Consider the following 12,864-nt stretch of genomic DNA (forward strand, 5'->3'; position numbering starts at 1 on the left):
TAAAGCCGTTACCTCTTGTCTGATCACTACACTCCCTGATAAGAGAGTCCCTTCCCACGTTTCCTGTAGGCCCCCTTTAGATATTGGAAGGCCCCTCTAAGGTTTCCCCAGAGCCTTCTCTCCTGTAGGCTAAATCACCACAGCTGTAAGCTTTTTATAAATTTATAGGCATTAATTCATATGTACCCGCTCATGTCATTATTGCCAAGTATTATTGTCAAGTATTGTGTGGTATTGCAGTTAGTATCCAAATTGTGCTAACCACATAGAAGAGAAAAATCTCCCAATGCAGATAGCTTAGATTTTGGTAACAGCAAGTGTCATGAGATGAGAATTACAGTGATAGCTTCAACAGTGTTAGGATAGGAATATGAAGATTACAGAAAAATACTGGATTTTTTGGTACTCTATTACAAGGCTTACAGGCTTTTGTAATAAATTGTTGTTGATGCCAGGGTTCACATGTAAGCACTGCCCATTTCTTTTGGCTCTTCTTCCAACCTAATTAGGAGAAGGACTCCTCAAACAAGCTCAGCGCTATTTATTTATTTATTAAGAAAATATTTCCTTCTCTTATGCCTAGTTTTGTTTGCTCTGTGTGATCACGCTGTCAAGCATGCTCTGCAGAGAGAAGCTCAATACATTGGGCAGTCCTGCATGATTGTTATTTAGCCACCGGCACCTCCCCACCTATTGACCTGATGTCCTAGGACTGTGCTCAGCTCCTTTAGTCCTCAATATTGTGATGAAAGACTTTCTTCAGCTATTTTCAGTGCTGAAGTCTTCCATCTTCTCCTTTTGCATGACTTGAGAAATGCAGGAACAGTTACCTCTGCCAAAGTTCCATGTGGAATAGTGATTTCCTATGGCGGAAAAATATGCTCTGCATAGTAATTACTGTTAAGTCAAGTCCATTTAATCTGCACAATGACTTCTATTGTCTTTGCAGTATGGGAGGATTTGGGAGGCCTAGTCCTCTCCCAGGTGTATAGGATGGCATTCTTAAGGAGTGTAGAGGTGTGAGAAATGTTAAATTGCTTACTTATATTGGGCAGCAGATCTTTTGGCATCGTGAGTGCACAGATATAAAGATGAAATATAGGCTGCAGTTTCTCATGAATATCAAGTCTACCTATGATGTAGACATGGGATAATCATTATGTAGCTTTCCTATTTCCCCTTATTAACTTTGCCCTACATACTTTCTTGAACCTCCAGGCAATTTTCCCCTCCCTTGTAGCTTCTGTTGGAAGTATGTAAAATTGCAGCAAGTACCCTTATTTTTACACCATTTTACTTCTATTTTCATTGAATCGTAGAACTGTTTTTGTTGGAAGGGACCTTAAAAATCATCCAGTTCCAACCCCCCTGCCATGGGCAGGGACACGTTCCACCAGACCTGGTTGCCCAAATCCTAATTCCAGGGATTGTGCATCCATCCACAGCTTCTCTGGGCAACCTGTTCAAGAGCCTCACTGCCATCAGAGTAAAGAAATTCTTCCTAACATCTATTCTATATCTCCCCTCTTTAGTTTAAAGCCATTATCCCTTATTCTGACACTACACTTCTTGAAGCTTTTCTTCTTCAGCTTTTCAGATCTTCCACCTGACACACAAAATGGAAGATTTCATATAGTTTTCTTTGAAGAGAGCCACACCATGGTTTGAAAATTAGTCAGATCTATAAAGTCTGTCACACCATGAACACAGTCTAACTTCACCTTTCTCTACCTTTCAATTTTCAGTCAACTAGTTAAGTTTGTCTCATCTTCAAAAGTGGTCGTTTCTAGTTTTTGTACTGTTCCAGCCACTGCTACAGTTCCAGGAGCGGGTGTGGCAGAGGAAAAGGAGGCTGTAATGTTTGGGTACCTGTGAAAACACTTATCACAAAACTGGTGATTTGTATATATTTTAGTTTCAAAACTTGCTCTTTAATATTATGATTAGAAAGCTCTCCTAAGTGATTTTTTTTTTTAAAGTCCATCCGTTAAACTGAATGTTGAACATAACTTTATTACTTTCCCCTTTTGCAGTTTTCTCTTTCTGTTTATATGGGCTGAAATCTGAAGATTTTAGTTCTTTACTTAAATTTTGCCATAGCTTTCCCATTGTGGTTTGACCTTTTGCGGAGATCTTAGTGGTCCCTAGACCACAGTTTGAAAAGCACTGTTTGGAAAATATTTAGACTTCAGTTTTGTTTTGGTCTTTTTATGGAGTTAGAGAATTGATGGGTCCAAGTTCATGGATTCAAATTTTTTGGAACAGGACTGTTTCCAATGAAGTATGTTGCTTAATGTTACTAACTCCAAGTAGGACATATCAGCTCCTGAGGACAATATATTGGTACAAAAATCAGCAAAATACCTTATTTTTTTTTCTAAATTCTCCACCATCTTGTCCAACTCCTGATTTTCCGGATGATAGAGGAAAATAACTTGCAAAACCCTTAAATATTCAGGTGAGATCCAGATTTGGCATCTACAGATCTTTAATTCAACACTTGTTGCATCATTACTTTCCAAATCCCTCCTACTGCCCAATCCAGTTCCATAAAAGCATGGCACCTGCTCAGTTTTTGTCCTTTCCTTGTAGCCATTGCTGTGGAATTAAAAAATAAAAAAATCCAACTCTACATCAGGAATCCTAGGCAAAAATCTCTCTCTTGATTTCATATGAAGTGGCATAAAGATATGACTATCATCTATAAAATTAGACCATAAATGCCCATAACAGCAGTAGAACATACCATACTGAGCTATCAGTGATCAGAGTTCAGTCAGTGACTTAGCTGTGACCCTGCTGTGATGGAAGCGAGAGAACTTGTCTGGAGACTTACATTTGAAGGTATGCATTAAATTGTACATTGTCCAAAATGCGTCTTCTAGCTATTACTTTAGAACACCCAATATATTAGCGAGTCTTCATCATTGATTATTCAGAAGGGATCTCCAACTGCTGTGCTGCAGTTCTTTGAGCAGCCACCTTTCCTACTAGGTGACAATATTTGACCAAAAATGTTGGGTTTTTCCCCTTAAAAAAAAAAATAATAAAAGAAAACCCTAGAAATAAAGGTAATTGCTTCTGTAAGCAATTTCTAAGTTTGTCTTAGACATGTTGCGGATGGAAAACAGTTACTTGGTACTGCACAGTTAGTCCACTGAGGTTAATTAGTGAGCTGTCAGGTTTTGCAGGAGCCAAGAAGTAATGAGAAGTAATCTAGAGTTTGGATTGAATATTGTGTCTCTTGTACAGATTTGTAAATGGAGTTTACAAATTTCCAACCGTGCAGAGAGGTATTTTTTTTTTTCTTAAAAAAAAAAAAAATGCTGTTTGGAAACAATCTCAGCAGTACATTAAAATGCTGTGTTACAGCCATGACCTACCATGTTATCACTAATAAGTGATCCTTCGTGAGTCGAGAGCTGAGGGTTTAATTGCCAACTTCAGGGATTCTCATTTTGTTCAGTTTTCAGTCTCTAAGTTAGGGTCCATTTTCCAGCACTACAGTCCTTTTGATTCGTGTCCTCTGTATCTCTAGCTGATGAAAAAATATTGTAGAGCTTTACCATGCGTGCACCCAGAGCATATGACAAATATTTGTGGCTGGTACGTGTAGGGCAGATTATTGCTTCTGACTGGTTGGGAAAGCATAAAGCGGGTGCTGTTGACTGGGTGTTGACATGCTACTGGTGAGGGTGCTTTGGCAGGGAGGGCGTTGCAGTTCCTACAGGTAGGCACAGGTACAGGTGAGAAACTGAGCTGTTGCTGAGCAGTGAGCAATTCCCAGGTGCTGCCAACCTGGAGTCAGGAGAGCAGAAAAGCAGCTTTGCTGAGATGGCGTGTGCTGGGAGGCAGGAAATAAGTGTGTGTTCCTAGCTCTGCTGTTGATGTGAGATTGTAGCCATGCTCAGCTTGCCCCCTTGTAACTCTCTTTCCTGCCCCATGGGGCTGTTGTCTTCTGTGCAACATTTGTAAGTTTGCAGCTGTTTTTCAATACCTGTTTACCTACAGCATCTAACTGAACATCCAAGTTTCAGCTGAGCTGCCAAGTTAGAAACAATCTTGTCTTGCCTGTCAACATTAAGCAAGTGTGAGGGGTGGGAGAGCCTTGAGCAGAGGAATTTGGCTTGGATTTTTTTTCTTCAACCTTACTCAGTTTTCTTAGCACTTAAATGATTCCGAACAGAGTTGTGAGGAAGAGAGATGATGAGATAACTGCAGCATAGACTGATGTTGTGAGATAATAAGGTGAAAAGATAAGGTGACACTGCACAGTGTCTTTTAATTGCTTCATATATTCAGTGTTAACATACGTTCAAGAAATTGGATCCTTGCCTTGGCTGAGCTTCTGTCCCAGAAGACATGCCTTGCATTTCACCACTGGCTCACTCTGTCACTGTTGGTGGGCCTAGGAGGTGCTGCATTGGAAGTTTGTGTTCTCGTGGCTGAAAAATGTGCAAATAAATAGCAGTGTGCTTTACTCAATCTCTCCTTACAAGATTGTTTTGAATCTCACCTGAACTGCTCCCTTTGCCAGAACTGAAACTGCACGTGTAAGAGGTGATGGACTTAAACTGGTGGTGCATTAATTCAGACATTAATAGTATATGAGCAAAGAATTTTCAAAAGGGTTGGTAAATTACATGTTCGGAGAGGCCTTGTACAGATAGGATGAAGAATGTCTCGGTGTTTTCAGAGCAAGAAACAAGGCTTTTTGGCTCTTCTCCAAGAGGAGTAGCACCAAGGTGTGTGTTAGCAGTTTGCTTGCTCTGGACTCCAAAAGAATGCTTGGTTTGCAAAATTTTCTTCTTTTATTTTTTTATTCTCCAGTTATGAATTCCATGTGAAACCTAAAAACCCACTTGGTGAAGGTCCAAGTAGCAATGTCGTGTCTTTCAGTACGGAATCAGGTAAGAACTTCCAAAAGTCTGCTGACTGATTTACAGTGGCTCTTGTATGAGAGTTTGTGGAGCAACTTTAATCCATTTGTCAGGGATATGTGAAAGGCTCTCCTGCTTCATTTTATAGGTTTGGTCATGCTCTTGGAGATCTTTTCAATCTCCAGATAGTTTTCTTTTTTACTACTCAGCCTGTTATATTAATGGCTGGAAGGTCAGCCTGAGATCACAGCTCTATTGTGTGAGGGTATAAGATGGAGAGACTGCAGGAAAAAAAAAAAAAAAAAGGCAGGAGCATGGAGAGTCTGGCATTCCCTGTGAAGAAATTAGCTTTATCCTTAAAGAAAGCTCATTCATTTAGGATTCATATTTCTGACCTTTTATGTCTACCAAACTCATTAATATGTTCTGGATAGGGAACAAAGTTTTTCTGGGGGCTGGTGTGTTTATGAGCACTTTTTCTACCTGTTCAAAAAAAGCTGTTTGTAATAGTGCTGTCTTTAGACTGAAAAGAGGATTGAGAAATAGTAGCTGGAAAAGTTGATGGTCTTGGTATGTCTTCATCCATCCTTCTTACTTTCCTGTGAAACTGTTAAAGACATATTTACGAGTCTATTTTGACCATTGATTGGTTCCCAATCTTACGTCCTAGCTGACTCAAAGGTGAGAATCAGAAAATGCCTTTGCTTTCTGTGTTTGAGTTCATAGTGAGGCTAACTGGCTAACTACATTCAACGTAATGACGCTGTACAAACCAGGTATCTTCTTTTGTGTAGAAGTGTTTATTGTTTGATGGCACTTCAGGACCATATTCAACTCCAAATGGGTGTAGTCTGTTTAAAAGGACTTTGTTGATCCGCATTTTGAGCCAGGTGTAATAATATAATAGTCCTGATCACTGCTCAGTCACTGATGGATGGATGAGAGTTTTGGCTGAGCAAGGGATTAGACAGGGAGGAGTTCAGATGAAGCCACACATACTGAAAAACTGTGAATACACTCTTTGTAACCTGGATTGTTAGAACTGAAACAATGTTTATGCCAAGTGCAATTTTCATTAATGACAAGGCTTACGTTCTGTCTCCTATTTAGCTTGGCCAAATTAAGCAGTCAGTTTTATTTTTTCTTAATTGCACACATCAATTTCTCACTTCTGGGCTTTCATAACCAAATTTTGTGTAGCAAGCATTACAGAAGTGTCCTTTTTTTCCCCCAAGTTTTTGACAGTGTAATTAAAAAAGGTGGGGGGAAAGGCAATAGAATTGGGTTTTACTGGCAACTGGTTTACACTTGTCTTACTAGAACCCAGTTTGAATCCAGGGTCCCATAAGTAACATTTTTAAGAGCTTGTTGATGCTGTAATGTCACACCATAACATAAGAAATTACTTTGGTTAATTTGATACAAAAGTGAACTTTGCTTCCAAAACACTGTGTTTCACCAATTTGTCAGCTATAGGAAATTACTTACCAATGCTTTTCCATTGGAGTTTTGGGAAAGTTAATTTTTTGGTGTCTGATTGAATGTTTGTTTCTTTCCACAGCGGACCCAAGAGTGAGTGAGCCGATTTCAAGTAAGACTATTATGTATATTATAATGTCCTCTGATCAGATATTTTTTTCAGAAATGAAGTAGCATAATTTTAGTGGTGGGGTTCTCTACTGCACCAGTCAAATGAACTGCGGAATCAAGCAGCCTTTACACATGAGTCCGTTCTTTCCACCCATATTTCTTGTAAGGAATTCATGCCAGGCTACTTGTTTACCTGAGCAGAATGTAATCAATGTGATGTGGTTCTCCCATGGCATCTGGGATGGCTTCAAACCAACATATACAAATGAGCCAAGGACAGCCTCATATTTTCTGTCTTGTTGTTAAGTCAAAAAAAAAAGCTCTGCAAAATGAATAAGCTATTTCACACGTTTTAAGTGAGTTAACAGAACACAACTCAAAGGATACTATTTATCTGCCATTGTGTTTTAGAAAAAAACAAAAAAAAACAAACAAACAAAAAAAACTGCTTCGGAAGGCTTGATCCAGCTTTGTTCTAGGCCACTTATAAGGCTCTTGCTGTCTTTGGTAGGAGGTAGACTGAGCTTTTGAAGAACAGCTGAGATCCATTCAAGCAAAGCAGTCTGCTTTTCGCATTTGTAGTGGACATCACTTGACAAAAAAAAAATGAGACAGCATTTATTTCCACATAATTCATAACACTTAATGTTTATGTAAGTTTTTAATCACATATGGTTTGCTGCAAGTTGACTGTCCTGTCTTGAATCCACTGAGAAACAGTGACTGTATCACATAACTTTGTAAATGAACATTTTGCCCACGCACATTGTCCCCCTAAAAAAGTTAGAGAGCTTATTTCAAACTGGCTCCACTGACACACAGAGCAGAAGCAGTTCGCTGCATCAATCACCTCTGCACACTCCAGTGCTTCCTTGAAATACCTTTAATGTTGAAAATGCAGCTGACTGATTCTGAAGTATTGCTATACTTCAATGTGCATTCCGCTCCATGGAGCTTTCTAATTCTATTTATTTGAATGTATTTGTTGTAAATAATTTTCTATGCATCGTCATACTTCAGCCTCTTCCTTTCTTGCAGTGGGAAAGGATGCTATCTGGACTGAAATCCCATTCAATTCTGACACCTATTCAGAATGCAAAGGGAAACAGTATGTAAAGAGGACTTGGTATAAGAAGTTCGTGGGTGTGCAGCTGTGTAATTCTTTGAGATACAAGATATACCTCAGCGACTCACTTACAGGTAAGAGAGATTCATGTCAGTGTTGTCCACATTTTATACTCCTCAAAAATACCATGGCTGCCAGAACTAAGAACTGTTTATTAACAAGATGGGCTCTGCTGAAGTGTGATCAAGTATGTTTAATCTAGTCACCAGACAGATTAGTCATAAATATTAGTCTGTTTGTGCTCAGTAGTCATTGACATGTTTGCTACTGAATTTTCAGACTCAAGACTTACTTCTGTGTGGTCATCATCTGATCTGTTGGTATCCTGGGGGATCATACAAAAAACTGATAAAGATCAGATGGCTGCCAGTCAATAGCTTATATTGTAAAGGTGCCAAATCTGTATTTAAAACACAGCCTGGGATAGTTCTTAATAGAGGATTAGGACCTAAATTTAGACTAGGATTAATGCTCAGTCATTCCCATCCCATTTGGTAAACATCTGGTTACTTTATTACTGTGGGGTTTATAGATACCTAACTACAACCCTAGTGAACAGGTTTTACTCACCTGCTTTGACAGTCTTGTTTCCTTTTCACATTCCCCATTTCTGTTCATGATCTCATTTTGCCCTCCTCATATGTTTTATTACTGTTCTGTGTCTTAAGGTTGTTAGAGAATGATGTATGTAAGTCTGGAATCAAGTGACATGCGCTGTGTCTAAGCTGGGGAAGAAGCCTGTAAAAGTATTGTTTTTCAGTTAATTGATAGTTAAGCAGAACTTTGTATCTCACATGGATTGTAATTGCTATATTTAGAAATATTTTAACTTCTTATAATCCCTCCAAAGTTCCTGGCTTCCTTCAGTATGAGGTCCTTTATCAGAGCTGCACTGACAATTCCGTTACCATGGCGCTAGTGCAGCATCCAGAGCACAGAGGGTGTAATACAGCTGTGTATGGGACATGTCTTTGAGTGGAAGTAAGGTAGTATATTCATCCCATTGGATCAAATTAACTAGGAGAGACTGTGACTGAAAGAATCAGCTTCCATTACCCAAAGCTGCCCCAGCTCGGAGCGCAGCACCTCACAGGAGCAGGGTTCAGTGGTCTCTGTGTGTGGTAACACAAAGTGAAAAGAGAACAGGGGGACTGCAGGACAGCCCGTGCCAACAGAACCGTGAGCTGCTTGGCCTTGCACCCACCACCAATCCCACATGAGCAAGGCAGGAAAGCCCTATCCTTAATAGCAAGTACAGTACCTCATATATAAATAACGTCTTGGCAATTATGTGAATAAGAAAGACAGTTTTGAACAGAGGTATCATTCATCCAGCTGGTGCTGTACTTAAGCAGCTGTGATCAAATGACAAAAGCTGGCAATGAGGCATAGCATATCACAAAACTAGCCAGTAGAGGAAATAGCAGTGCTAATCTAGCAGGACTAGACTTCAGCTCTAAATCAAGTGAATTAACACCACAATGAAAGCTACTTCAATCTTAGAGTGAAAGCTTAATATAGCAGGAGCCCATTTTCCTGTTTTTGTTAGATTGTTTTTGTTCTTGCTGGAAGGGTGGTGATTTAACTTGGCTGGGGAAGATCATGGTAGCCACATTGCATTCATTATACTTGCTAAGCCTGGTTCTTGCACTTGAATTCTTACAACCAGCGCTGATCAGTTGTCGCAACATTGGAAGGAATTGAAATGTTTATGTAGGAGGAGCGTGGTTTTCCCCCCCCTTCTTCCTAAGTGAGGTTGTCATGGCACAGGCCTCTAGACTAGAGTGGGAAAATATCCAATCTGAAGCCAAACCCTGTTCTCAAGTGTTTCACTGTCACACCTTGTCTGGTGCAGGCCTGCAGAAGCCTATCTGCTACTGCTAGCCAGCTCGGCAACGTGCCAGTAGCAAAGGGCTATGCTGAGGTCTTAGTTCTACATTACACTGAAAATAGCTCCTAAGGTTTTACTATTTAAGCTTGAAATTTGGGTGCAGTGTAGATGTGCTGTTTTATAAGGTAGCCAACAACAAGGTGTCTCTGCATCCTTGCTTTTAGCGTGAGTTTATACTTCTATTGCTGCAGAAGTCACAATGTATAAAATAAGAATGGTATCTGATTTTCTTAAGACCATCCATAAAGGAACGCTGAAAACAAACATTTTACTTTTTGCCAGAATTGCTATTCCCAGAAGAAGTTTGATCTAGTAATTTGCTAGTTAACATGTTGAGTGTGTTCCTTTATTGTGGAAAGAATTGGACAATAAGGATTTACTAGTCACTGAGATTGCTGCTAAATTCTGTACAGCTATTGTTTGAATTATATGTAGGTTATGCTATGGGCCAGGAGGCTGTGTGTATATCTGAAAGTTACTGTTCCTGCGTTAGCCATAAAATATCTGTTTTCTTCTGTCTCTGGTGAAGAAAAACTGATGTATAGTACACACGCCAGGATCGTTCTATAAACCAGCATCTACTGCTGACCTCATTTAACAGTCCTCCAGAGCAGTCACAGTAAGCATGCCAGAAAATCAGCCCACCTAAAAAAAAAAAAAAAAAAAAAAAAAAAGGCATTTATTGAGCAGAGGAAAAAAATAAATTCTATGTGTGACCTTCAATAGCCATGGAAAAAAAAAAAAAAAAAAGAAAACAAGAAAAACAACCATGCAGTTTTGGACAGTCTCAATGATGTTCTTAATTTCAGTTCACAAATTTACCAAGAGGAACTCCCTCTGACCAGTTCTTGTATGGAAAAAAATGTGCCTGCAGCCAAAGCTAGACAGTAATAAATAATTTTCTAAAGCTAGACCAGAGCTGCATGGACAGAGACCGTCAGCGAGGTGAGAATTTTTGGCAAAATATTGATCAGACCACAAACACATGAGAGAGTGTGTTTATTGATAGGCTGCTGTTCTATTAATTGAACTTTAGGGAGTAGTATAAGCTACCTCACCATCTGTCACACAGCCAGATTGGCACAGATTCAGGGCTACAGGAGACCCAACATCTAATGAGTAACTAGACGTTCTGCTTAGCTTATGCCTAAATACTGAGCCATTTTCTAAATAATTCCCACCTCTCCTTGGAACCTCACAACCCAAGGTTGCATGTACTAAGCAGTGTTGTGAAAGGAGGCTAGAAAAAAACAGGGAGTTTATCTGAAAACGTTTCCTGCCAGAGCCTGGGAAGAGAAGATGGCATGCTTTTCTCCATCTTTTGAGCTGAATTTTGCTAATGTACTCTTTGCAAATCATATCAGTCAGGAAAAATCACTCTCTGTCAAAACTGCTCCACGTTGAGTCCTCTTATCAAAAGGCAAAGGACAAGCCATAGTGTCAGCACACACTGCATTTTCTCCTCAGTTGCAGTCAAGGGTCTTGTTAAGCAATCCTGCAAGGAAACATACGGGCACGCTTCATGTTCTGGATAAGCAGTTGTTGTACTTCGGTCATACATTTGTTAGTTAAAAGATATCACGTGCACATGTTGGTATGTATTACGAGGTGGTCTGTAAAGACATCTTTGAAAATACTGGGGGCTTTCTGACAGGGAACCAAACCTGCCTCCCATTAAAATTGCTAGCAAAACTTACCTCATTTTTGATACAATCAGGATGAGGTTCTGGGTAATAACAGGACTTACATATGAAAATTAAGGAGGGGAAAAATGCATCCAGGCATAGGTTTTGGCAGAGTGGGGTGCTTTTGTCAACAGCCATGAGTGCTGTACTTGCACTTAGTGCTCAAATTACAGCTACAGATCCTGAGAGGTAAAGAATTGTAGCGTTTGCCTTGGCTTCCCCACAGAGCTAAGTGTGCAGACCTCTGGTGGTTTTATCCCTCACTAAACTGGATTTGGATTTTTAACTTTGCTGCTGCTTTTCTTTCAGGAAAATTTTATAACATAGGAGACCAGAGGGGCCATGGAGAAGATCACTGCCAATTCGTGGACTCGTTCTTAGATGGAAGGACAGGACAGCAAGAAGATCTACCAGTCAAAGACGGTAATTCCTTACGAATGTCTCTGCAGCAAACCTTGGCAATTCCTTCGTTTGTCAGTTTCTTTTTCCTGCCAGTGAATTGAGGGCCCACCGCTGGGGTGGGCAATGGAAAGGGACTACCAGCTCTGCAGGCAGAAGGGAGTCAAAAAGATTTTGAAGATGAGCAAATGTCTTATTAAAAGAATGTTGTGGCTCAGGTTCTGTTTGGTAGTAAACAGCCTCTCTCCTGTTTAAACATTCCAACAGATTATTCATATTCACATTTGCTATTACATATTTAAACCCAAGCACAAATTCGAGTTTGCAGAGAGGCATGAACTGTTATGTTCATACTAGCAAGGTTGATTTAAAATGCCATAAATCATCAGCTGAGCACTAAACAGCTCTGTTTAGTGCTAATGAGAAACAAAAAAAGTTATTACTGGAAAATATAATTCATGCTGCAGCAATTCTGAATACTCTAACTCAGACTGGGTGCACAGAGTTCCAGTCTGGTCTAAGCGGACAGGGGAGGGGATGTCCTAAATGCAGCCGTGACCTGCCTGGTTCTTTTTTCACATGTTGCTTAAGCTCCTCGAGTGTAAGCAACTTGTACTTCTGTCAGCTGAACCTCCGCCTTGCTTGTTTGCAGCATCCCTGGTGTGTTTATACCACTCCCTTACAAGAACATGGGCCATACTGGTGGAGGTGTGCATGCTGAATGTGTAACGGGATATTTTGATGAGAAAAACATCAGAATAGTTTCCAATACAGTGTCAGTGTGATGACCCAAACTTCATGGATGTAGTGCTTCATTTGTGAAACACCTTACAGAAGTATATAAATGATTTGTGTTAGGTGTGGTAAACTGAAGTAACTAAATCTTTTAAAAGTTTTTCAGAAAACAGGTAAATGATCTGAAAAGTATTTTTTTATGCATTTAAAAATGATTTTATAAATAGAAGAAAGCTCTCTATGCCATAAGTTTACAAAACACATAAAGGCAATTTGTTTTCAGCTACTGGATTTAATTGACTGGATGCATGAGATACATTCATTTTTAATTTAAAAAGCAAAACTAAAACAAACAAAACAAAAAAAAACAAAAACAAAAACAAAAAAAAAAAAAAAAAAAAAAAAAAGCACACACCCAAAACAAACCTGTAGCTTGTATTTCTAGTAAATGAACCAAACAGAGGAAAGAACAGACACTGTCCGTTGCTGCTCACGTCTTCCCTGGTTGTGGCAAGCTGATTCAAACCAGGATTAACTACCTGTATGCTCCACCTGAAA

At 39.6% G+C, this 12,864-nt stretch overlaps 1 protein-coding gene across 30 annotated transcripts in view; it reads left to right on the forward strand.

Annotated features, from left to right (window-relative positions):
* The window catches only part of ABI3BP (ABI family member 3 binding protein), a 204,218-nt gene that overhangs the window by 188,435 nt on the left and 2,919 nt on the right, over positions 1-12,864 (forward strand). For all 30 annotated transcript variants that reach the window (XM_084521929.1, XM_084521907.1, XM_084521912.1 and 27 more), the window contains 4 exons: positions 4,831-4,910; positions 6,442-6,471; positions 7,509-7,670; positions 11,482-11,595. In XM_084521929.1, coding sequence (XP_084378055.1) covers positions 4,831-4,910; positions 6,442-6,471; positions 7,509-7,670; positions 11,482-11,595 — 386 coding nt within the window. The remainder of the gene's footprint in view (positions 1-4,830; positions 4,911-6,441; positions 6,472-7,508; positions 7,671-11,481; positions 11,596-12,864) is intronic.

This window comes from Aythya ferina (genome assembly GCF_964211825.1).
Source record: "Aythya ferina genome assembly, chromosome: 1".
Lineage (NCBI taxonomy): Eukaryota > Metazoa > Chordata > Aves > Anseriformes > Anatidae > Aythya > Aythya ferina.